The sequence below is a fragment of the Centrocercus urophasianus genome, unplaced genomic scaffold, assembly GCF_019232065.1.
Source record: "Centrocercus urophasianus isolate 14NV4802_14NV808 unplaced genomic scaffold, USGS_Curo_1.0 seq_10, whole genome shotgun sequence".
Taxonomy (NCBI): domain Eukaryota; kingdom Metazoa; phylum Chordata; class Aves; order Galliformes; family Phasianidae; genus Centrocercus; species Centrocercus urophasianus.
Genome location: NW_024884142.1, coordinates 52,137,301 through 52,164,152, shown reverse-complemented (window position 1 = coordinate 52,164,152; position 26,852 = coordinate 52,137,301). Strand labels below are relative to the sequence as shown.

At 40.5% G+C, this 26,852-nt stretch overlaps 1 protein-coding gene across 2 annotated transcripts in view; it reads left to right on the top strand.

Annotated features, from left to right (window-relative positions):
• PLAGL1 (PLAG1 like zinc finger 1) overlaps positions 1–26,852 on the top strand; it is a 43,737-nt gene extending 16,885 nt beyond the window's left edge. The window contains exons 2-8 of one of the 2 annotated variants that reach the window (XM_042819427.1): positions 452–494; positions 14,469–14,624; positions 15,631–15,743; positions 18,334–18,483; positions 21,567–21,686; positions 23,305–23,801; positions 24,143–26,852. In XM_042819427.1, coding sequence (XP_042675361.1) covers positions 476–494; positions 14,469–14,624; positions 15,631–15,743; positions 18,334–18,483; positions 21,567–21,686; positions 23,305–23,801; positions 24,143–25,418 — 2,331 coding nt within the window. In that variant the 5' untranslated portion in view covers positions 452–475 and the 3' untranslated portion in view covers positions 25,419–26,852. Of the gene's footprint in view, positions 1–451; positions 495–9,959; positions 10,124–14,468; positions 14,625–15,630; positions 15,744–18,333; positions 18,484–21,566; positions 21,687–23,304; positions 23,802–24,142 lie in introns of those variants that run through there. The other variant, XM_042819435.1, reaches the window with a different exon arrangement.

Genomic DNA, 26,852 nt, shown 5'->3' with positions numbered 1-26,852 from the left:
AAAGAAAGTGCCTTATCCTGTGTGTAGTTAATATTCCCTTTGACTGTGCTGTGAGGACACTTAAGATGAATACCAGAAACAGCAGGCTTAAACACAAAATGGCATGCATTGGGGTATATTTACACAGTGCTTGAAAATTCTGTTTTTGTAATACATGTTAATGAAGAAGTGGGGTATAGCAAATTGTTCCAACTTAATTAACATGCATTACTTTAATATTGTTTCACATTGTTTATGAAATGAGCTTGCATATTAAGGAGTTAATAATGGACAGATTCACTCTTTTCCTTTACTAATTGAAATTTTTCCTATTTAGATTTCCTTAGATATGTTCTTCCTGTTTCTTAGAGAACTAGGAAAAAAAAGATGTGCATGGTAACTAGCATGAATTTTAAACAGGAACAGCGCTACTTCAGAAAACTGATCTTTTTGTTTCATTTATTTTATGCAGGTTTCCTATGCCTGATCTGTAAACATGTCCACAGACCTGCTATGTAAGTACATTTCTGTCATCTCACAGTGATTTTTTTGTACCATATGTTTTTATCAAATTCCCAGATGTGCTCATGATTGATGTCTTGTATCTGAAGTATAAAGTCTGCTTTTACATTTGCGTTTCTTCTGAGACATCTGTGGAACAATATTACCATTATAATCAGTGGGATTATTCTTGGAGTAAGGCATGACTTAATATGAGTAAAATTGTAAAAATCTGGCCCCTGCATAAGAACAGACAGATTCATTGAGGCTTTAAAAATCACAGTTCTGTTTTAAATATTTCATCTCTCTCTGCACAAATACTATCCCAGATTACTACCAAGTGGTACGCTTGGGGTGTTTAATCACTTTGTCAATTTAACTCTTGCATTTCAAAGACGTCATTATCCAAACCACATCCGAGTCTCACTCCTCATCTCAATTATCCATCATTTTTTTTCCAGCAGCAAAGAATATGCAAGTGGCATATTCTCATACTTTGCTGTCATAACTTCTGCAAAAAGCTACTACTTGGGTCTGCCTGATACTCATGCTTCTGTCACTGCAGCCTATGCTATCTGCAGCATTAAGCTTTACTTCATTCTGGAATCCTTCCAATGCCTCAACTGCCATTTTGGAAACCCATTTTGTCAGCCTCCAATCCCTCCTAATGATGAACAAGGAAAAAATATATTTTTGTCAATAACTGTAATCAGTTAATAGATAAAAAAAGCAGTAGCAGCTGACTGGTAAATAACAACTATTTGTGGAGGCGATATATTTACTTCAAGCTATTTCAGAAAGTGATATTTTTGAACTTCATCTGCCAGCTGGTAATTGTGTATCACGCTTGAGTTCTGTTTAGATACAGAAGGAACTCTCAAAGATTCATAAGGAATGTAGTATGGGTGACTGTTTCATATACAACAGGCAGAACTGCTGTCAAGAGTGCATTGTTAAAAAACGGAAAGGGTAGGGTGACTGCACATTAGTTCTGGTGTGAATCACTTAAGACTCCTTGACTCTGCTCAGTCATTTAGGCTGGTTCATCCATTTTAGCTAATCTATACCCAAGCAGTTTCCTTTTTCACTCTTCAGTCTCAGCATCAGTCATGCTTTCCCTAATGATCACCAGGTTAAGGAACTTAACATGTGAGGAGAGGCTGAAGGTGTTATTTGTGCGTAGCCTGGAGAAGATAAGGCTCAGGAAGAGCTGGTCATTGCCTTCCAGTACAGAAATGGTGGTTATGAAGAAGAAAGTGGAAGTCCTCTCTCCACAAGGATGAATCATGGTGAGGCAAGGGCCAGTGGCCATGGACTGCTTCCAGGGAAGTGCCTTTGAATGTAAGAAAAAACAGTCTTTGTACTGGGCTCAATTATGCATTGAAATAGGCTGCCCAGAGAAGCAGATGAATTTACTATTCTGGAAGTATTAACAATACAGCCTGACAGTGTCCTGGGTGAAGATGAGGTGTTCAGTCACGTGGACCATGTGCCAGGTGGTCTCACCACCGGGAAGCAGCCTGTGGCACTGATGACCACAGCATCATCTGTCACTAATGCTTGGTTCAGAGCAAGGTCAAAGCCTAGGATTAGCAATCTTGTTCCAGGTCACCTTAACAAAGAGCACATATATAATTAAAAATAAAAATCTAACCAAACCAGAACAAACCCCCTTGGATTCCTAGGAAAAAAAATGCTGCAGGCCAATTACACAAAGAAAATGTCATGGCTACACAATGCAGGGGCTTCTGAGGCCAGACCTCAAATTCCAGTTACTATGTCTTCAAGCCTGTGGAAGTAATCCAAAAAAGCCAGCATCCCAGTGAAGTTTCATTACGATGAATTGGAGGTAGCTGTGTTTCTCTGTTTTCGATGGAGAAGCTAAGGGCAGAAAAGAGGAGTTTATAAAATGTCTGCAGCTATTGAAGCTCAACCGGTCAGGGAAGCAGCGGACTTCCCTTGGAGCTTGTTTTCCTTTTTATCCTTGGATGAACTAGCGTGCAGTACATTATGCTGCCTGAATGTAGGGGTTTGTCACGGTCTGCACTGGGGCTGTCCTGGGAGTGTAAGAAGGTGATGAGTGTGAATGAAGCACGCGGTGGTCGCTGGGGCTCCAGCCCAGTCTTCAGGAAACCTGTCGCTGCTCCTCTGAGAGCCGTGCAGGAAAGGAGGTGGGTCTTTGATCCCTTTGTTGTAGCTGCTCCCTGGGAATTTGCTGAAATCAATGCCCTGTTTTCCTGAAGAAATGAATGGCTATGCCTAACTAGCTTTGTGAAGCTCTGGGGAATTCACTCCCTCTGTTTATTGACAGCTGAAAAGGAGCACATGGTGCTGAATGGGTCCTCTTGTGAAAACAAAACAGAGCAGAGCTAGACTTAGTTGAACACAGGGGCATTTGGAAAACTCTGCCGAAGGAAGATGGCATGTTTCCTGCCACCTTGCACTAGAATAGTGTGACTTCTTAATAAAAGTGCAATTTAAAATAAGGTAAGGTTTGTTTTGAATTCCTACACATAGCACGGTTATGAAATCTTTGCATATGTATTCTTGAGTGCAGAAACAATGTTTGCATTGTATTGTGCAATGGGAAACACCTTAGTCTTGTGCTGTTTTTAGCTTCTGTGTATGTTCCCTTATTCTTTGATTAACGATGATTAATGAATATGAATAGTATTAGGAAATAACTTGGCATCTGAATCTTGTCGTCAGGCTCTTACCATCAGTCTTTTATGTAGGCTATTATAAACCACTCTTTACGTCTTTGAGGATCAGATGAAAAGCGTTGGATGGTTTCTTGACCAGTACAGATCACTGTGTTAGCAATTTTGCACATGGCAGATGAGTAACCGGAGTCTCTATCTAGCAGAAAATCTGGGAGCCTCAAATCTCTTGAAATGTGTTTATTCCCAAACCTCTGTTTCTGTGAATAAACTCAGTGACAAGAAATGGATCTGTCTTTATGCATGCTGATTTTAGAGGTAGAGTTGTTTTTTCTATGACAGCGAAGAATAGCAAGAGGAGGACGATAACAAGGAAGCGGTATTTTCTGCATGAAAGTACAGAAGTTTATCGGCCCAAAGGAATTTGGTGTGTAATTCATATGTAAATTTCCTACTGAAAACAGGAGAACAGATCACCGGAGTTTGTATAGTAGTTTCTGCAGTGACTGGAAAGTTTCTGAGCTCATGTAGCTGCAGTTTTCAGGTGAGGGCAAGTTCTGAATGCAGGAAAATAGTAATGTCATCTCGTCGTTTGCCTGCTCAAGTGTAAGGGCAAGCTCTGGGCGGAATAGCAGCTATTGTGCTGTCTTGTTCTTTGCAGAGAAGTGGGAATTTTTGTGTGTGTGTGTGTGTTGCAAACCTGATCTGAAGTATTTCTGTTTGTGCAATTGTCTGAAAACTTTTGAGTAAATCCCATAATTTCAGTAGAAGTGCTTGGGAGGTTTTGTATTTTATTGGAGTAGTTTGCATTCCTCAGTCTGGCATTTTTTCTTTGAGTGCCTTAGAACTAGCAATCTTCCATGTTTTGTCTCATTTTGCTCTTCTGTGCTGCAGATAACTTGTCTGTTTTTCTTGGAAGCATTGAGGTTCCATGTACAAACAAACTTTCTTTAGAATAAATACTTTGTGATCCCAAAGATAAAAGCATGTAGCCTAAATGTAAATACTCAGTATTTTTTGCTTGTGGGTTCTGCCTTTAAATTTCCAGGTTTTTCCAAGTGAAAAGAAAAACAAAAAATGTATGATTTTGAAAAGGGTATGAAAACAATCAATTTCAAGCAGGCTGATGTTTATTTTTGTGAGCTGTATTGTTGTTATACAAATGTAGCAGGAGGGATTTTTTACATTTAAGTGTATTTATACATGATAGGCATTGGGAGGCACTAAAATTTAGAGGTAAAGCTTATTTAAAGCCAGCATTTCAGTTGGAAAAGAGACATTTTGTAAGGTTGCTTTATTAACATAACCTAGGTGTGTTATGAAAATACTGGTCAGTGAGGGTTTTGATTTCTGGGTAATTGTAATGTTCTAAATAAAAACCAATTATAGCTTGGGAAGCTCAATTGATCACAGCTTTTTTTGTGAGTATAAAGGAAAGGAGGTAGATGATTCACGTGTGACACAGAAGGTAGTATTTGTGTTCTCTTAATTGGATGATAAGGCAACAAAGAATCTTACATTTAACATACTGGACTGGAAAGCATGTTCTGGCAAGACAGCTGTACCTTTACCACATCTAAAACTGGGGATATGTATGAAAATCAAATATTGCTGTGATCTGTTAGCAATGTTGAAGCACAAAGTGCATAAAATAATTGAATTCCAACCAATAGAAGAAAGTATATTAAATACATTGTGGAAAATGTGACCATATGCAGCCCCAGGTAAATATGGATATTAAATATTATAGTTGTACAAATACAAACCCGAGGAATGGAGCATTTCCCCTAAGACCTTTAACACCTGTTGCTCTTTCTATTTCAGCTAGGAAAGTACAAAACCAAATTGCTTGCAATTTTGCCTTCTAAGGTTGCTTTTTAGATTCTAGTATTAGAATTTAGTAGAATTAGATTCTAGCAGACTATTGCTTTTATTTTTGTGACTTCTGGAAGCAGTTTAAAGAAACTAGGAATCCCTCAGGAACAACTGTAGGTAGAGTCTTTGTGTTTTATTTAATCTCAAACTAAGGCGTCTGTCAATAGGAAGATAAATAGGGCTTTTTGGATATGCATTATAATCTGAGTTTAGAGTGCCTCCTCTACAGAAAAAATTCTGTAGTCTTTTTTAAGCCCACAAATTTTTGCAACACTCACAAGTAGTTCTGTGATAATATTCTGGTCATGTGCTGTGTAATTCTGTATTTCAAAGCAGTAGACTCAAGGCTGTCATTACGCCTAAGGAGAATAGCTGTTGTAACAGGAATGTACTATACTGCTTCTCAATCTATTGATGCTATTTTTTTTAATCCATGCTTTATCAGCATGTTAAAGAAGCATGGGTGGATGTAATTTCTTTAATACAGTATCAGTCAAGACATTAGAAATTATCCCTTGGTTCCCACTGAATGTCTTTAAGGTACAAAAAAATAAGTGTCAGTTAGATCTCAGGAGGAAGATAAGTAATGCAGCTAGGACACTTTTACATGTGAATATTCTTTTCACAGAAATACAGTTTTGTGTCTGTCGAAAAGAGCTTCCCAATGCCTGTTCTTAAGGAAATCACACCATGCCTTAAAAGAGGAAAATAATTTAATGGGGTCATAAAAGCCAGGGATGAGAGTCTCCAACCCATTTTACTCCCAGAGAAGCTGGGGTCGAAGCGTCCTGTGCGTTCTGGAAATCTGGCAAATAGGGCACTTCATGCTGTAACAGAAATTGTTCTGTGTGTCCTCTCTTCTTCACAGAAACAGTTAAAGCAGTTCTGCTAAGCTGTTAAGCACACTCTATTTAGAACAGTAGTGCTTCTAAAAGAAGATGCCTGTATTCCTTTGTTGTAAATATACATGGGTTTTAGGATTCATGAGCTCAAAACAAAACTAATGTTTTTGTTCTTTTCGGTGAATTGAAATGCCCATAGGAGGTTTGAAATGAGAAAGTTAACTGATTTCTCAGTTTTATTCATACTTAGTTTCCCCGAAACTGCAGATTGTGAGTATTCTTTCAGGTCTGGCCCTCCAAGGTCACAACGGAACAGTTAGTCCTAAGTATTCGTATATTCACTTCTCCACATTAACTTCCTTCGTTCCTAATGTGGCTGGCTACTCACATATTGGAAGAGCTGAGCATATGGATTCTTTTCTTTAGAGCTGAGTCCATGCTTTTATTCCCAGCAGTAGTGGTTTGTTTCATTTACTTAAATTGCCTTTACTTTAAATTTACTTAAATTACTTAAGACTCCTGCATCTACAGCTGCAGGATGAGTACAGCTTCTCTGTCATGCCATCCTCTTCATTTCCTGCAGTAAGCTCGTTTTTCCTTCTCCAAAGCATGTCTACTTGCAGAAAGCAGCTGGAGATACGTTCCAATTTCTGGCATCTTTGCTGGGAAAGTTCCTGGAAGTCCAAACTGAAGGTTGTGTGACAAAAGTGAGAGCAAGAATCAGTTTAGGATGGTTTCCTAGGGAGAGCCACTTTTGTGACCATCTGTCAATCTCCTCTGAGTGATATCTGACCTTGGTGGCCAGTAGCAACCAAGTTCAATGAAAAGTCTACTGACAGCGTGTTTTTGCACCAAGAAGAGACCTACTCCAAGGTTCCCTTTTAAGGGAGTCTTGCAAGTGTTGGAAATATTTCAACTGATTAAGATGAAGCATTAGTCATTAGAATCTCTATACTTCATTTATCAGAACCGAAACCTCAGTGTTGACCAGCCATGAATAAAACTGTCAGCCACTGTTAACACACTTGATATGGTTGTGTGTGTTTATACGCACGTGCTTTCGGGTAGATGTGTATTATACAGATGTGCGTTCAGGAAAACGTGTAAATTACAACAGTAGTATTAGCTGCTAAAAGATTTGATACTGAAATAAATCAACAAGTCTGCCAAAATCTCCACCAAAAAGACGTGCTTGAGTCCAATTAGAACTGTTTCTGCTGTGGACAGTAAAACATCTGCTACAGGGGGTCACAGAATATGGCTCAGGAGCCATAGGGTGCTCACGAGAAGCTTTGCTTTGGCTCCCCTGGTGGTTGCCTGTGTCTGTGTGGATGGTGGGGTTTTCTTTCTGCTGTCTACAGTACTGAAGCAGTTTGAGCAGTGCTAGCAAGGATTGACCTGCCTCAGCATGGCTGTGGCTGGCTGGTAGCAGTAGATGGGCAGCAGGAGCTTTGGCTCCCTGGGAGCCTTTGCTGGGCCTTTCAAAGGATCAGGCTGTGCAGCCTGAAGCTGTTTCTTGTAAAAAAAAAACAAAACAACAACAACAACAACAACAAAAAAAAAAAAAAAAAAAAAAAAAAACAAGAAACAAAAACAAAAAACAGAAACAAAACCAGAAAAAACAGTTTTTTCTGTCAATTTGCTGTTAACCTCCATCCCTGTTTCTGGATCTAATTTTATGTCTTCATGCCAAGCCAGTAGAGGGAGGAGAGAAGGAAAAAAAAAAAAACTGAAAAATCAAGCTGCATTTTTCAATTTGATTGTTTGCAATGTGTTCAGCTTTCAGCAGTGAGAAGAAGTCTCTTTGTTTGCACTGATTAGAAGCTATTACATGTAAACTACAGGAAGTGACTTCATTTGAACGGTGCATTATGTGTATGGATTTTGATAGCAACCAAAACCCCGTGTGGTGTACCAGAAATGTGACATGTACATCTTAGTCTCAAGAATAACCAGAATATATTTTTTTTAACTTAGCTTTCAATCAATGCTTTGATCTGAAGTCATTTTTAAGTGAATGAACCTATCAAGAGCTTTGATAAACTTGTTAATGTGCAGCATGAAGTTAAATTTGATAAACACACCTGCATACTTTCCCTGCTGTTTTTTTTTTTCTTTAAGTTTGTGGTAAAGTCCTATAGGACACTTCCCTTTCAAGCATTCAGATAGTGAAGATACTTTTTCAATTCTCTTTGCTGGGAAGGCTGTAAGGTATGGGAGAGCAGAGGTATCCTGCTGCACGTCCTTCTTGATTCCCTGTAGAATCTGCTGTACACAGTCCCTTCACTGAATTTTACAGCGCACCTGGGCTCCTTGAGTCTCCACTTATTTTGCTCTAGGATGGAAGGAACATGGCAGAAAGCCTTGCATGGTTGGTGGAAGGATGGCATTTCTGGGGCTCTTTAAGTTCTTCCTGACAGTGCCAACAGTAGTCACAAGACAGAAACCTTACTGCTTCCATTAGTACTTGACTGTCTTCATGATTACTCTCTTTTAGGAACTAATAGTGAATCATAGTCGCTGTTATCATTTATTTGTTCATGTAAGAAATAGTTTTGCTACTCTGAAGAGTTTACATGCTTTAACTCCTGTCTGTTGGGAAAATGTGTGTGTGCTTTGCGTTGCAGTCAGATGGGAGGTAAGCCTCTCTGGGTCCCTTCTCAAGGCTTACTTTCACTGCACCAGGTGTGTGGGACAGGAGGGGATGCCTGGGCTGATTAGTACTGCTGGTGTACCAGCTGGGGGTGGATGCTCCATGCAAGCTGGTTTCCTTCTCATGGGTGGTAGAAGTGATGTGATGAAAATGTTCCTCTGAACACATGTTCTCACTTAAGGGCTGGGCTTACCTGCAGCGCTGGTCCTGGTTACAGGGAGCTGACCTGATCTGCCAGTCTGACTGAAAGCATGGGATGGCAACAAGGCATGGTACTGTTTAATTTCTACTTCCAAATATAGTAACTCAGTTTTTAGGTTTTACATCGTAGTAGAATGAGGTCATGTTACTATAAATGTGCTTAATGTTAAGGATGATTGCCAGGATGTCTGCAAACCACCCATCCATCGTTCTCTTCCCAGAGGAGCATGGGGCCCCATGTAGGCGCTCATGCTCACAGTGCTGCTCATCCCTGCCAAGATCAGGGATCACTGTTGCTCCACTGATTTTCACAAATAAAACAAATTCATGTGTGGGTGAATATGCCACAGTTTGCAGTCTTTACTCAGGTGAGCAGTTGGGATTACAAAGTCAGCCCTGACTGTGGTCAGCCTTGACTTTCCCCTCCCTTCCTCCTCTTTTTTTTTTGTGCTTAACTAGGCAGTGTTAGCTCTCTCTTAATGGAAGGTGTTCTTGTACAAGGCAGAAGAGACGCAAGAGAAAATGAAGTTCGACAACTTTAATGCTGCACTAAGGAGCAGTTATTACAGCTAAAGGCTGTCAGTCAGTAGAAAATAGCACAGTCAGTAGAAGTAGCACAGCAAAATATCAGAAGTTAAAGAGGTTAGAATAGAATAATTTTTTTAATATTCTGAATTCTGGAAACTGTAACTGGAGTTCTACTTCAGTATAAGTTGGATGAACTGTTAATCAGTTAAGAGCTTCAGCTCCTCTGTAAATGAATGTACTTTGCGCATCAAACTTAGGACATGTAAGACTTCTTTCATAAACGTTTTTTCCAGAAGAAATGTGTGACAGTGGTCCACAGTAATGGCAAAATAACTTGGGATTAATTGTTTGCTAATTGAGTACTTTGAATTTTTGCCAAATAAATAATGTTCTGGAACACGCTTTTCAAGTTTTTCCAGCAATGGATGCCTCAGAACAAACGATAGAGAAGGAAAGCCTCACACACTTTTACACAAGAAGAAACAAAACTCAAATACTGCAAATGCAATGTATGCTGAGGGAGAAAATTTCAGCAAGATATTTGTGTGATGTCCCTGTACATGAAAGCAGGGCAAGGGTAATGAAGCAGCACAGTTTTACTTTGGGGTAAATTACTGTTGTTTGCTATGCAAATCTTATGATTGTAATTAGACGTGGATTTGGAGTACTGTGTACACTGATCTTTGTTCCCTCTGTGCACGGGAGCTAATTCTAATGCTGCAAAACTGCACAGCAAATTCTGAGCGCTGCTCGGCAGACCAGTCATTTCTTGCAGTGCTTCTTTGCAAGAAACGGGTGTTGTGAAAGGAAAGAGTTACCTCTGTGCTCACAGGGCGTGCAAGAAGTACTGCAGACGCCTTCAGAGACGCTGAAGGAGGATTCAGGTACCGTAACATCGCTTAAGAGCAGAGCTTGGAGAAGATGCAGGAAGGTTGCCTGATAGGGATCTGGTTGTTAACAAGTGATTTTTTAAAAGTTGTGCTCTACAGCTGATTGGCCAAGGAGCTGGTGGTATGTTGGGGCTCTTGTGGCAGTGATTGCGTTCCTAGTATAGCTATGTATAGCTCTGTTATCTCCACAACCGGACTTCGTGTAACCGCAGCCCATGGCGCTGTGCCCACGCTAATGAGATCTCCCCTGAGGCCGGGCTTGTGTCTGTGGGGGTGGCACTGCCCAGGGATCGGGCCACTGCTTTGGAAACCTGTGTTTGTTAACTGTGCTGGAGTCCAGCCTGGCTGCCGCTACCTGCAGGAGTGCGGCCCCGTGAAGGGCTGATGGCCCTGCGGTTGTCCTGAGGGAAAGGAGAACGGGCCAGTCTGTAGTCTGCAGGATTGCCAAGGAGAGCTGTCACTTGGATTGAGGGAAGCACCTCTGCGCTGAGAATGGCTCAGGTATGGCAGTCAGCCTGCTGTGGTCAGCTGGCGGGTGGAAGTGTGTCCTGTGGGCACTGAGGCTTCTGGCAGCCTCCTGACAGCCAGTCAGAAACCAGCCGTGCTGCATGCAGTAGAATAATATTGTGCTGGTGGTGGGATCTGCGAGCTTGTGTGGTTGAATCTGCAGGTAGATAAAGTGTTGCTTGGAACTCTGTAAAATTCTTTACAGGCAAAGAATGAATGAATATCCTGTAGGGAATCATTGTTGCTCTGAAGGTGAAGTAATGATCTGCTTTTTACAGCTTGTAGTTCCTGTGAATGCTTCATTTATTTTTGTTGCCTATAGATTAAAGGAGCAACAAAGCAGAGGCATGGAGGCGGTTTTATGATTTCCTTGCATGCTTGTGCATTATCACATATTGTTGTAAACATGACATGGAATCCATTAGTCTTATTTGTATAAATGTAAGTTAAGGGAGCAGAGAGACTGTAAAAGCATCAGGCAGTATACTAATATTCCAAACAAAAAGCAGAAATACGTTTTGAATGTTGCAAACTAGTGCCACTGGTGAAGCTGTAACGTTTGCATTTCTTGCCCTGTAATTTAGCATTGAATTATGAAGGATTGTGAGTTGGCCTGAAATTATCTCCAAGGAAGAATGTAACAAGACGATTTTGTGCTGCTAGTTTTGGGGGAAGAAATTGCAAAGACCCCCCTGCTTCCCAGGGGATTACCTAAAGCTGTGGATACTCTCAGCAGTTACCGTATTTACAGTGGCCCGGTCTTGTGCTTCTGGTATACCCAGCAATTTTCAGCACGCAGTATGTATTCAGAGTCAGGGTACCAGGTACATCAATATGACATCAGAAATAACATGAAGTAAATGTAGTTTCAGGACTGGAACTACAGTTGAACCGCTAGATCAAATAGCAGTCTTCATATCCCACATCAGGAAATGCAGATGATCCTAGAGCAAACATTGGGTAAGTCGGGGTGTTTCATGATGCTGCAGTGAGACTTCAGGCCAGAGTCTGCAGCAAGGTGCTTAACAAGTGCATGTATCAAGAGATACCAGGCTGCCAGAGTGCCAGCTGAAGTGGGTGGGAAAGCCAATTAGCTTAATGTCCTAAATGAGAGCTGCTTCCAGCTCTGGCAGCTGGTTTGTCACATTCTCCAGGCCAGCACCTCAGTTTTGGCCAGAAACCTTTCTCTCAGCTATTTATTTGTGCTAGCGTTATTTTCAGTTTCAAGGAGCATCCTAGCATCCTCCATGTATGTTATAAAGTTCGATTTGAGGATCATAGAATCACCAAAGTTGGAAATGACCCACAAGATCATCCAGTCCAACCGTCTGTCTATCGCCAGTAATTCTCACTAAAGAGCAACACAATGTCTAAACCTTCCTTGAACACCTCCAGGGCTGGTGATTCCACCACCTCCCTGGGCAGAGAGCGTTATATTTTTGTTATTTTGAAACCTAATCTTCCCCCAGTGTGAATGGAGGCCTGCTGGCAGGTCACCACTGTGCTTGTGGGGGCACCTGGAGGTGGTGGAAAGCACACGGATCAGGAGCAGAGATGTCACCATCAGTTGCTGGGGCTGTACCAGCTGGCTTTCACAAGTTAACAGCCAAACTGCCTTCCATGAGCTCATATTGCGGTCACACCGCTGTCTCTGTGAGTATCTGATGGCAGGTCTTTCCAATCAGGCCACCTTGCTTGGAAAATTCAAACCAAATCAGCTGCTCGTGCAGCAGTGGGATTTAACTGACAGAACAGCAGTGGTAATGTTGCAGGCTGGTTCAGGGGAGGCCTGTTGCGCCCGTTTTCCATGCTTTCTCCTCCTGGCCTGCCCGCTGCCTGCCCCAGGTTCTCTGCAGCAGCACTGCCCCAGGAGGGCTGCAAGGTTTGCTCAGGAGCTGGGCTGTGATGAATCACAGTGGCATGGCATGGAGTGATAAGGTCGTGTACTTTACGATTAGATACATCCTCCCTCTAACAGCAGCTCTTTGTCTCCCTTTTGCTTTTGGTAATGTTTTTCAGCTGTTTGCATAGAACAACTCTCCAAGCAGGAGCTGCACAACTTGAAACAAAGTCGCTATTATTCTAGGTAAGCCCAGGAAGCTGGTAGAGGACCCCTAATAATTTCGTTGCCCTCAGAAGACATAGATTGTTGGTAATCTATTTAAAAGCCTATTAAGTTAAACCACTCTGAAAATATTTCTTTTCTTGCAGCCTAGCTGTGAAGGACCTTCAGATACATAAAACAGTGTATAACAAGAAAAATCTGTCTTGCAGCTGTATTTAGGGTTTTTTTGGGTGTGCATTTTCAGTGATGCTTGTAGAGTGGCATGTTCTTATGTTCTTTATCTGTAGCTCTAACAGAAGAAAAAAAAAAGTAGATTTCAGCTGTTTGTAGTGAAGGCATGCGGTCTGGGAGCCATGAAAAAATAAAACTATTATGTGATCCCCAAAATACTGAAGAATATGGACTGCTGCTGTGTTTTTAACTTGACAAATAAACAGGTCTACCTTCTCGTTTACAGCTGATGGAAAGCCCAGAAAACTCAGTAGGAACACTTGGGAGTTATTTGGGGAGATTTTGGACTAGACTTGTAAGGCACGTAATTTAATCTAGTGCCTACTTTAGTTAACAAATGGAAACCTTTTGAAGCTATGCTGAATACTGTATTTGTGACACTACTATCCTTTCTCAAGGATTGTCCCCAGTGTCTCTCCAGATGTTGTCTATGAGCCCTTATGCTTCTTTCTTTGGCTTCTAGCTTCAGCCTGGCCTGAAGACTCATCTCACCAGCCCCAGTTTTTGCTACAGCTTTCCTCAGCTCCCTCAAACTCTCTTGGGTGTTCTGACTTCATTCTTCCTTTGCTTACTGTCACTTAGTTGAATAAACTTGCTCAAAAGAATTTTCAGAAGTAAAACAAAGTAAGGTAGTCATGGGTGATTTGTTGGTTCACTACTTTTGTTTCTACTGTCTACAAAAAGGTTTTGTGCACTGTTTTTCCCATCACTCTGTGTAACTCCAGCGCTTGGATGTCTTCTGTTGAAGAGGATCATTGCCACATTTTGTCACTGCTCAGTACGAGTTTCCCTGGCAACCAGCCTGAGCTACGCTGAACCAAAAATACCTTAATGTGCTGGGAGAATGTCAGTATTTGCAGACGTCTTTCTCATTAGTGACTTCTGTGGATGGTTCATGTATTCTGCAAATGTGATTACTGTGAAACTATGCCTGGGAAATGTGGCGTGCCTCTTGGCTTTCCATAGACAGCACAGTCTGAGAATGCTGCCTTCAGTGGTTGTCAACTGAGTTGTGGCTGTAACACCTACTGTACTCCTTTTTCATGATACACTAAGGGTCTCATCTTTTACTCAGCATGGCCTGTGCAAGATCACAAAGAAACCGTGATCTTTCCTGGGCTTCTTGTATCTCTGCAAGTTACCTTGATTATTACTAGCAACCTCGCCATTCTCATCTATATATAAATGCATATGCCTTGATTTAAAGGTGCAGATACTCTGAGCTCCAGTTTTGCTGCCATCCTAGTCTCCGCAGTCACTGTTGACAACATTTCCCAATGAGCTGTGTATAAATCTTTGGAGGTCAGGATTTGCCAGTGCACACAGGTGGGAGTACACAAACTGAAGGTCTTATTTCAAACCTTCCTATTTCATTTTTGGCTTTCAGATAGTCCTTTCTTTACCTACCGTGGAAAAGTGCTGTAAATAAAAACGTTGATTATCTAAGGTGTGTTCTCAAGCAAGACAATTACTAGAGACTAAATTGGAGAGAAATACTGCATTTTTAGTAATGAGTTCTCTTTTCTGGATTTGTAGGGTGTGAGGATTGCGGTAAAAGCCTTATAGGAGAATGCAAACTTCATGGACCACTCATCAGGGCTAAAGACAGGGTTATTCCTAGCCGAGCCCGTCTCACCCTACCTCACTACCTTACTTTGCGAGTGTTGGAGCTGCGAGCTGGAAACCAGCAGAGTAAGTATTGTAGCTTTTTTTCCCACATGTCATAAAGAGAAAGCCAGTAATACTAACACTGGCCCCTTTTTATGCATTACTTAAGACATAATCTTCAGGTATTACCTGTATGAAGCTGAGTGTAACTAAACCTCAAATTCAGCTACTGTAATTTATGACTGATTTCTAGTCCCTTCAGTGCAGGCTGATGTTTGGATGTCTTCTGGAGCTGATGTGACATTTAATAGGAAGCTATCTGTTAGCTCATTTGAGTTTATACAAGTACAATGAATGTTAAATCTGTAATAGTAAAAGCCATACGCTATTGCGTATCTTTTTCCCAAGCCATGCAAAGAAACAAGAAAGTGTATTCAATGAAAGACAATAAGCAAAATGGTAAGTAACATATTTCATCCAGCATGCAAACTCAAAAGAATATAGGGTGTTAAATCACTTCTTGCAGCATCTTCAACTTACATTGTAAAAAGTTTGAATGCTCAAGCTTGAGCAAGTGAACTACATGCTCAGCGTGCTGTGTAAAATTAGTTTTGCCTGGATGACATTTCAGAAAGGGAATAGCAAGATGCCTGTCACACTGCACCATTGGTTATAGGTAGGAGGTAACGAGATGAGTAAGACAGGTAATTTTGTTTTTTTATAGATCTTCTCTAATATCGGGAGATGACAACTTTCTCAAGTATGCCTATAAGCATAGTGCTGTGATAACATCTTGTACACTGAAGACAATCAGCCCATTTGAACATTGCATGTTAATGTCCCGGTGTGGATTTTAAGCACTTCTGTTGATTGTATTCAATGGAAGTTCCATTTTTTACAAAGCCTCTTAATAGACTTGGATCCTCTTCAGACTCTTAACACTTTGAGTGGTTTACCTGGTATATTTATCTTGAAGAAGAATTAATGCATTCAGGACTACTGTGTTTAAATCCATTTTCTTAACTGTAACTGTACAAGAAATAGTTCATTGTGTCTGCATTAATATTAGTCTGGTCTTTTTTATTTACAGTCCTTGGAGTATTTGCAAAGAAAGTAATACAGAAGAGAACACAGTTTGGTCCTTACGTTGGTCAGCTGTCTACAAAATTGACCTGCTATGATGAAAGTAGGCTAGTTCTGCAGGTAAAAACCCTGTGCCTTACCATGAAGTGTGTATGTGTCTTTTAACATTTCATATGGGCAACTAGCCTTCTAATCTAGTTAATTAATCGTACTTCTGATCTCTATGTGTGAATTTAAGTCATATTATTGGATTGCACAGCATAGCCCGAAGTAACAAGATCTTCTTGTATGCTGAGTTTAGTTTCCTGCTTTCTAGTTTTATCACTTCTGGGGTGATTTATCTATTCATCTAACTGTTCTTGATAAATTTTTCATGGAGTATAACCATTTGATGTATCCAGGGATAGTACTGTCTTCCCTAGTAGGGCTGTATTCACTTAGTTTGTTCAGCCCAGAGCTGAGGAGGCTGAGAGGAGGCCTCATGGCAGCCTACAGCTCTTCATAAGGAGAGAGTGGGGGCAGCACTGAGATCTGTTCTCTAGCGGCAGTGACAGGATCTGAGGGAATGGCATGGAGCTGAGTCAGGGGAGGGTCAGGTTGGGTGTGAGGAAAAGACTCTTCACCTGAGGGTGATGGGCATGGCACAGACTCCCCAAGGCCATGGGCACAGCCCCAAGCTGCTGGAGTTCAAGAAGCCTTTGGACAATGCTAGGGTATGAATTATGGGTGGTCCTGTGTGGAGCCAGGGCTTGCACTCGATGATCCTTGTGAGACCCTTCCAACAAGGGATACTCTGTGATTCTATGAATTAGAACCAAAAGAATTTGTACTTTACACCATTTTGTTGGGAGGGTCATGTGTGTGCACTGGCTTAGCAATAGTGGCAGAAATATGCACTAGGACACCTGCTTAATAGGAAGGAACAGTGCAAGAATAAGGAAGCATTCCTTAATTATGTGATTGTGCATAAACTTTGACAGGCAGTGTAATAATTCAGTTTATTTGGTCAGCTTCTTATTTTTAGAGCAGTTACTATCCCTTGCTGCATAACCATGTGCTATTTATCAGATCTGGACCATTTACACCATTGTTTGTTATTTTTCCATGCACATGATGGCCTCTGTAAAGATCAGCCTAGCTTAAGTGTATCTTCATGAACATTTTTTCTCTTATAAGCTTCTTGGGAGTGATGGTTGATCATACTCATCTTATCCTAGCTCTCACCTGCACAGGTGTCTCTGTCACACAGCACATCTACATTCCAGCCACAGCCTCTGTCAGAACTCTGTGGCAAGTCTTGGTTCTTCCAAGACTCGTCATTTAACATCAGGCCCTCTCACCTTCCAAGAGAGAGGGTCCTGTTATTTGCTGTATGTCTTCATTTGAGTTTTCTTCCTCAGAAGCTTGGGGCTGGAATACAGGCTGCTTTGGAGAAAGGCATACATACAGATACTTCTGCAGTTTCATTTGAGAATGAAAATTGTAGGTCCGTAATTGCTGTAGACTTCATTTGCTTACGAAAGCCATATGAATGGTCTGCCAGGAAGGTAACACTGTCCTTCTGTGGGATTTTCATAGCATGATGACACCAGAGAGCATTAGTTTCTTCTGTCCCTATGCAACACTTTAATTCTTACAAATGTGGAGAAGGTAAGGTACGTATCCAGCAAGTTTGCGAGCATGGATGAACTAAGCACCCAGTTCCTTCCTCTCCACCAAGCCATTGCAAACCGCACCCTATGCTCTATCGGTCAGCCCAGTTTGCTTCAAAGTGTACTGTGATAAGCACAGTTCTGATTGATGAAGAGAGCATTTCTTCACAAGAAGAGACTGGACTCTGACTTTTCCTACATGGCAGCAGCAGTTGCCTTGGCATTTCTCTTAGCAGCATTCTGAATGTGATTCAAGTGGGACTTGTCCAGCAGGCAGGTGTTTCCATTGGAAAAATGACAAAGTTGGGTAAAACAGTCCTCAGAAGCAGTGGAGATAAAACTTGTTTTGCAATTAATGTTTAGCTTAGGTGATTATTGGAACCAATACATGCAGTGCTGGCTTCTGTTGTGCAGCTTCAAATATCTACATTCAGTGTAGTGGAAAAGCAACTGTCCTGTATGAGGTTGGGGCTGTTTACTCATAGAAACATTCCCTTGAAATGGAATCTAGGAAGAATGAAGTAAAGCAAAATGAATGAGGTCTTTCTGGCACGATTGTTCATTTGTATTTAATTTTACATTTTTAAAAACGAGATGACTGTTAAAAAGTCTCTTTGGAATTATTACACAACTTGTGTGATTGTTCCATGCAAACCAGCGTTAATGCAGCATTGAAGTTTGAGATTATCAGCTACTCAGGAAGTACATTAAGGCACGAAGCTTATCTTCTTACCTGCTTGCACTTAGTTCTTGTTCCTATAATACTATCTTCATATAACATAAAAAATGAGAAATATAAACTGGAAATACATACAAAGGCCTTATAGCTATTTTACTAGTTGCGTGCCTCAGAAGATACTCATTCTTCACTTTCTTTTGCACTTGGTGTTCTCTAAGAGTGATCTATTTTGAAACAAATATGATTTCAAAGAATTTATCACCACAAGAAGGTAAGTAATTGGTAGCCCTGATTCCAAATTTAAAAAAAAGTTAATAAGTCTCTGTACAGGACTTAGTTTTTACCATGTTATTTCTCCAACTCACCCCCTTTGTTTCAGGTATTGAAAGATGGAGGGAAGTACTTTCTGGACACTCCCAATGAAGACTGTGGAAACTGGATGATGTTTGTCCGGCTAGCCCGGAACCAAGAAGAACAGACCCTTGTGGCTTATCAGCACTGTGGAGAAGTCTACTTTACAACTGTTAAGGTAGTTAAACCCACACTGCTTCACCTATCATTCAAATGGCAATTTATCGACAAAGATTCTGAAAGACCAACCCGTTTACAGATGAAAGATTGATTGTATTCAGGCAACTGGTGCTTTCGTACACACCGCCTTTTATATCACTTAATCCATAGTAAAGCAAGCAGTGTATGGGGTTTTCCAGTGAAAGGTAATGTGTACATATGCTGTGGGTATTGAAGAAACTGAGCAGAGAAATGCAGAAATATCGTTCGTGGTGGCAGTGTTTAAACAAGAACACTGCAAAGTGTTACCATTCCAGTTTGAAATTGGCATGCTGGGAGATTGTCCTGCAGGATTACCTTCGAGAGTACTTCTTCCTGGAAAGCACTTTTCTTTATTGCACTTTTGGGCACAGGTTGTGTTCTGAGCACATTAGAGGATTCTGAGTAGCTTCTTCAAGTATTGTTTTCTACTCTGATTAAATTTGAAGACTTAACTGCAGAACTTACAATACTGTGACGTTGCCATGAAACAATCAATTTATACTAGGGATTTTGGACTGTGCCTCTGTCTTAGGAGAGAAAATAGAGAACTCTGTATTTGTAAATTACACAGGAATATTTACACATTGGAACAGGTTGTGGATGCCCTGTCCCTGAAGGCACTGAAGGCCAGGTTGGATGTGGCTCTGGGCATCCTGGTCTGGTGGTTGGCGATCCTGCACAAAGCAGGGGGGTTGAAATTAGATATTGTGGTCCTTTTCAACCCAGGCCATTCTATGATTCTGTGATGATTCTATGAATATGTGGTCTCCTTGGTTTTTACTGTTTTGGACACCTTATCAGACTTTTTTTTTGTTTTTAAATCAGAACTTAACTCTTAAATGTCTAGGAAACTGAAGTCTTCGTGTTGAACATTCCTTTTTCTCCCCCTTTTTTATTCTAAGTAAATGCCTGCATAGCACTGTGAGTAACGTAGGAATAAGAAAATACTAGTCATACTTACCACACAGTGATGGTGTGAGAATAAATTAGTGGTGATAACACTTTGCATCTTCAAAGTCTTTTATAACACAATTTGTCTTTGGATGAATAGTAAAGCAATTTAAAAAATCAAAATATAGCAGTATATCCCAATCTGTGACGATGTTTAGGCTGTTTGGAATTCTGATTCAGTCAATACGATTTTAAATATATGTTGTATGTGTAGAACTGAGAGCATTAATAATACTCTATTTGGAAAGCATGAACAAATGTTTTTTTCTAAGCAGCATATTTATGAAACTGATGACTTAAAATTTCCAGTAGAATTTAAATACTGTATTGACACAGCTCACTGCTTTCAGTAGAATTGCTTGTGAGCTTTAATGGCGAGTTGCATCCTTCTTGTTATTAAAATGAAGAGTATCTTGGGATGAGTAATGTGCTTTGGAACCCTTACTATGCACTGTGGGGAGTTAGCCTGTTTTTCTCACTCCTAAGTCCTGGTGCAATTCATAGTACTGTGGCATCCTGCAGATTTTGTCCAGGTCAATAAGGTAAAATAGCCTTCTGCTACACTGAGGCACACCCTGCTGGTCACATTGTGAGGCTGCCTTAGGGCTGGTTATGAGGACTTTTTCTCAAGAGAGTTTGAATATCTGATGAGAGTGGAAGTATTGGCTCCATTGTTTTTACAGAAAACTGGGATATCACTTCAGAGTAAAGGCAGAAGATTTTTAGTGACTTGAAATTATGGCTACAAAAGCATACATATATGGATGGATACATGTATACTTTTCTCCATCTAGAGCACATGCAGGAGCTCAGTGCATGATTGGTCTCCTAAATGATGTTTCTGCCTCTCATCCTTTGCAAAGTGGAAAATTCACTGTGTACCATTTCTGTTTAGGTCAGGTGTTATTGGAACATACAGCTGACCATGCTGGTTGTAGTAAGCAAGCATGTTTGTGCTTCAGAAGTTCAGGTTTTGGACATTATACATACAAGTATCTGCCACTTTCTAGCGTTCACAGTCTAACTTATCTTTCACCTACAATGCTTATGCAATGTTGATAAGTGCATTCTAAGATGTGATATCACATGGAACAAGACTCAGCTGCTGTCTTTCCAGGCTAGTTTGTTCTTTCTAGTGGCATAAATGTAGTTTAGTTGAAACAAAACAACAGGTACAATGCAGTTTGGCTGTACATCTATTGAAAGGATGTTAGTTTTGATTACAGATGAATAAAGTGGCTTACAATGCCAAGAAGTCATATAGTTACTTCTCTCCTTTCCTTCTAGATATGTAATAAATCTTGAGCCAATTAATCTAATCACTCATCTTTCTTTTTCTGTCTGCTGCTGTATTGACTGAAAGTACTTTATGATGAGGTAGTAGTTCAGTTCAAGATTTGCTGTATGCATGACTGGATGGAAGACTGCAGATTATGGGCTTCCTTAATCCTGTGTAGGAAGGCTTCAGTGAAAGAAGGGCAGGGGGTACCATATAGCTCGTGCATTGAATCATTAAGGTTGGAAAAGGCCTCTAAGCTCATCCAGTCCAGCCATCAGCCTATTGCCACCATTCATGTTGAGCCTCACCCATTAGAGCCAGTGCATGTAAATATGCAAGTTTGATTTGAAGTCCACACATTAATCACTCTGAATCTGTGCATCCAAGAGGTGTTCAAGCTGTTACGCATTCATTATGCAATTTTCTTTTCCCTATACCCTGTAGTTAGGTGTCACGTTCAGTGGGCTTTAGGAACATCAAGGATATTTCTTGGACAGACTGCTGGACATCTGGACATCACAGGCAAATAAATCTCACTGAAGTTGGGAGGGCTGAGGCATCTGTCCTACTATGATCCCCCAAAATCTCTGTACATACAGGTCTGCTTTTAGAAACTCTAAAGATTCAAACCTTCCAGAGTGGATAATAATGCTCAGAAAGTGTTTGTTTGAATCCTGAAACTAAGTTACCAGTAATTTAAATAGATTCAAAGAATACAACATGAGTAATGATAACAAATTGCATCCCCCTCCCTCCAGTCTTCAACATAGTATTATTTGATGTAGGTAAACAGGCATAAGTAAATGTGAACTATTTTCTTCCATTCACAGCCAATTGAGCCCCACACGGAATTGAAAGTATGGTACGCTGCCGATTATGCCAAATTTATGGAAACTTCTGCAGTCTTCATTAAAGAAGAATCTGATGTCAGTCCTTTGCCTGTAGTAGCAGTAAGTACCCCTAATCTACATTGAGGCTGTCACCATGTAGTAAATTGTGGCTATTTACATGCTCTGTGTGGTAATGCTAGAGCAAGTCACAGAATAGTTGGCTAACACAAAGCCAGGAGCAATTTTAAAGGAACAACTATCCATAGTAAGGCTGCTCTTTATATCCTGTGTTTGTAATCTAATGATGACATCAGACATATCCAGAAGTAGTGATTCCATGGGGTGTGCTGGAAAGACTTATTTAAGTTTGTGATTGTTTCTTAGGTAGCCAAGCCTTAGATGTCTGTCTAGCCTTAGATGTATCTCAGCAATTCCCATTTGTTATGCCATGACCAGTTGGTCAGATAATGCACTGATTGCTTCAGTCTTTCCTGTGTAATAACCCTTCTGTTCGCCTTTCTCTTTGTATGATAGTAAGAATTCTTAAAAAGACAGGAAAGGTTTCTGAATACTGAAAATGTAACTGTGAAGACTGATATCTAAGCTAGAATGAAATGGTAAACAGAGAATACAGTTGAACTTGGAATTCATAGGTGCTCCAGGTGCTCCCTATTGCTTCATTTGCACAGAGGATTTTAGAGCATAGTCCAGAAAGAAGGCATAGCATAAAATACAGAAAAGGAGGAGTAGGGCTCTTTGTCTCTGAATAAAGACAGAGTAGACATGGCTTCACTATGTTCTCCAAAGCAAGCGAAGGACAAGGGAAAATATTGTCACTTTGTGAGAAGTAATGTACAAACAGCTGAGGATATGCAGGGCTATACATCTGGAAATACATTTTGTTAATACATTTTGTCAGGAACTGGTGGTTGTTTTGGGCTTGGTTTTTTTGCACAGTTTTTCATTTGAATGTTTTAAATGTCTATATTTAAAATATGTTCAATGGAATCCAGTAGAGTTTTTATTTTCACAGAAATAATTCCAAATAATACAATGCTTGCAAAAAGAAAACCAAACAAACACAAAAAAAACAAAAAACTTAAATGTCTTTAAGGATAGGCTTGATATCCCCAAAACTAAATTGTTCCATTTTGAATTAGTAAAGTCTGATGTCCAGCATGAAGCAAAGTGAAAAAGTCTCTCCTGGAGGCATTGACTACTGCCTTCTGGTAAAGGGGTGTGGAGTCAGCCAAAAATAGAGGGAAATCCTGTATGGTAAGCTACATTTGTGTGCAGAAGCCTACCCAATTAGGCAGGCCCTAGTTGTGTGATTTTTGTACAGTTGCAATAGCAGATAAATGATGTCAATCCAAGGTTAAAGTACAATTCTCAACTGCTTTTATAAGTAATTCCATAATAAGAACAAATAGACTTTGAAATTCAGTACACAGAGATGAGCAAAGGTGAAGGACTCAGTACTGCTACAGTAAATGCTAAACACAAATGTGGAAATCAGTATTTAGTCAATCATTTTTTTATTTTTTTTTTTCCTCTTCTGGTTTTTAGACTCCTAGAGAGAATCCGTTTCCTGCTGAACAGCAGTATTGTAGTACGCTGAAGTAAATATGACCAAGGACAACACGTCCTGGGAAAACCCAGAGATGATGTAGTGTCAGTGAGAATATGACCTTTCCTTAGAATGCCTAATAAGAAAGACCTGCTTCTGTTCTCGTTGCAGAAAGAGCCTGTAGACCCTTGGATATGCTCCAGCTGTAGAAGTACTTTTGCAACTTTTGCTCTGCTGGAATCTCACCAGTGCATCAATAAAGACCGAGTCCTTACCACCAGGCTCAGACCACCAAATAAATTAGGATCCTTAAAAGCAAAAAACAAATTCAAAGGGAAACTGAGAGGATCGGCATTAGGCAAAAGCATTGCTCAGTGCTATGGGACCATTTCCTGTTCCTCTGCTGCGAAGCTTAGCTGTGCCAGCTCAGGAAACACTTGTGATGCTCTTGTGAGGTTTATACCTAAATGGAGAAATGGCCGGTCTTCACTGTTGAAGGGAAGAGAAGTGAAGCAGACAGACAGTTACCCTTGCCGACTCTGTGGGAAGATATTTGATTCCATTGAAAAGCTCACAGTCCACACTTACGTGCATAAAGCGGAGCGCCCCTACAAGTGTTCACAGCACGGATGCACAAAAGCCTTCATTTCCAAATATAAACTGCTCAGGTACAGCTCTGAAGGCACTCCTTTTCTTGTGTGGGAAAAACAAGGACATCCTTTTCTTCTTCAGTGTCCTTGTGACAGTTAATCCCCAAGTTCAGTTTTCATATTCCCGTGTTTGCAATAATTGAGGAAACTAGTCTCCCTCAATTGCTATTCAGAAAGAACGCACTGTATGCTTTATGATTAACACACTCCTCTAAAAAACAAAAAAGTTAGGCTTTTACTAATAATCTGAGAACTTGTGAAAATGCCTTCCTTCAAGAGGGCCAGTGTTTTCAGGTCTTGAAGCTGCACTGTGTACTTGAGTAAATGTAAATGCTGATTACACTTTTCTTCTGTTTTAGGCACTCAGCCACTCATTCTCCACAAAAATCTCACCAGTGTGGCTACTGTGAAAAGACATTTCATAGGAAAGACCATCTGAAGAATCACCTTCAGACTCATGACCCAAACAAGATGGCTTTCAAGTGTGAAGAGTGTGGCAAGAAGTACAACACCAAGCTAGGTTATAAGAGACACTTGGCTCTTCATTCAGCCACCAGTGGAGACCTTACCTGTAGGGTATGTGCTCAGGAGTTTGGTGGCACTGAGGTTTTGCTGGAACACCTCAAAAGTCATGCAGGGAAACCAACTGGCAACACCAAGGAAAAGAAACATAAGTGTGACCATTGTGAGCGTCACTTCTATACCCGTAAAGATGTGCGGCGTCACATGGTGGTTCACACAGGTTGCAAAGACTTTCTATGCCAGTTTTGTGCCCAGAGGTTTGGGCGGAAGGACCACTTGACTCGCCATACAAGGAAGACTCATCCACAAGAACTGCTCAAGAGCAGGTTGCAGAATGGTGACTCGGTAGGTCTTCTTGACCAGCTTTTTCCATTCAGACTGAAGGAAGATGCCAGCATATTGTCCCCTTTTCCTGAACGGGTCTCGGTGCAGAATGGAATTTTGAATAATTCAGAACCAAAGGAATACAACTGTTCACATCTTCATCCCCAGACAAGCTTACAAACTGCTCTTCCTATTGAACCTTCTCCTCTTTTGCAAAGAATGGGCTGTGCAGATAGCCTTGCAGCTGTCCCTCCCACACCATGCTCAACAGCCATCCCTGCCAACCTGAACCTTCATCAGTCTAATAAATATGACCTTACCTCTACCTCATTTGCAGCAGGCTCCCTCAAGAATCTTCCTATCAAAGTGGATGTTAAAGGTTACAACGTCCATCTTCTAGAGGACCTGCCACTACCAGAACCTCAATCTCTCCACAAAATCAGTCTGGAAGAAACTTCCTCAGGGCCTATAGGTGATACTAACAAATACCCAGTGCACAAGGAGACAGAGACAGCAGCTGAAACTACCAGCATGCCTTTCATGGATCTCACTCATGTGATGAGTTTCTGGCAACTCCCACAAGGTGACAACCAGAGCACTACTGGGGATATTGCAATGGCATTTGGTCCAGAGGAACCATCACAGAGGCTGAACGGCCTCAGCCAACAGCAAGGTCTACAGCTAGCAACTGGTGGCATGGCCATAAACCAGCTGCATCATCTTCCTCGCTCTTTTCCATCCACTACAAATTCTGTAACGTTGCCTCATTTTCATCATGCCTTCAAATAACTATGCTTTTTTTTTCTTAAAAAAAAAAAAAAAAAGACTGCGCTTCTTACTTAAATCTGTTAGGAAGGGTATTTTTTGTTTTTCTTCTTTTCTGTTTCAAGAAAAACTGTCCCAATTTTTTTTTTTTTTTTTTTTAAAGCATGTTATGGACATGGTAGTTCAATTCAGAATGTTAATAAACAAGAAGCTCTATTTTTCATACTATTATTAATTTTTAGCATATGACAATAGTAGGACTAACATACTTCCCTCAGTACCCTTGATATTCTTGTTTCTTACCTTTTAAACAAACAGCTTAATGTCTTCAACAATAGCAAAGCCTCGTAGTAGGCACAATGAAACTATGGCTGCCACAATAGGAGAAATAGGGTTAGGGTGAATGGGAAGGAGGAGGAAAGAACAGAAGAATAATTTTAATGAGCCAAAAATCACAGGAAATGTATACGCATGGCAAACTTAAGGTGAATAATTTATCAGTGTGATACAGATTTCTTCTAAGCATTTACTTAATTACCAAATTTTATGAATCTTTAAATCAAAATGATTCCAAGAATAAATCTTATCTTCTAGTTCCACTCTTTTAAAACAAAGAAAATCACTGTTGTGATTACACCTGAGTAGACTTCTTTATTTTCTCCTAAAGTGCACTTTGGCTTTGTGCATCTCCTGCATTTTTCCCAGGGCTGGAAATAACTACCACTGCTGCATGGTTACACCAAAGCAGATGTCTTGTATAGATGTAGTTTTCAGAACGGGAGATGAATTGTCTTAAAGATTGGAGATTGCACAGGGGAGCCTCCAGCCAAGGTCTGCCTTCAGTGAGGCTGTGGTAGGTCCCCATGCAGAAGAGCTTGTGGTGGTTACCTCAGGATGGGCCTTTTCAAAACAATGGGTTGTGAACCTGTCTCAAAATGGCATAGGAAATCAGCAAGTATGATAATGGTTAGATGATCTTCATCCCATGCGTTTTGCTGAGTGGTATTTTGGTAGTTCCACCCAAATCAGAACCACGACTTACGTTTGCTTCCTATAGTAAACTGCTGTATGTTTCCAGCTGATGTAGGTGTTACAGCCCTGTCCCACGACCAACTAGCAGAAATTGCAAAAAAAAAATCACATCTCCTAGTAGATAACATTTAAACAAACAAACAAATTCAGAATTTACTTGCTGCCTTGCATAACCCATTCTTAAAAAAAAAAAAACAGAACACCATTTTAGCATATGATGCCATTGCTAGTGGGTTCTGTCACAGCTGAAACAGATGCAGAGTTTCTGAATCAGAATATGCAATCTCTTCTACTAAATTCACTTAGAATTAATAGTACCTAATGATAATTACAGATACACCATGAAGCAAGCTTGTTCTCTTCTCCCTTGGTAATCACAGAACTATTTCCAGGCAACTTCAAATAAAAAACAATATTTGTGAATCA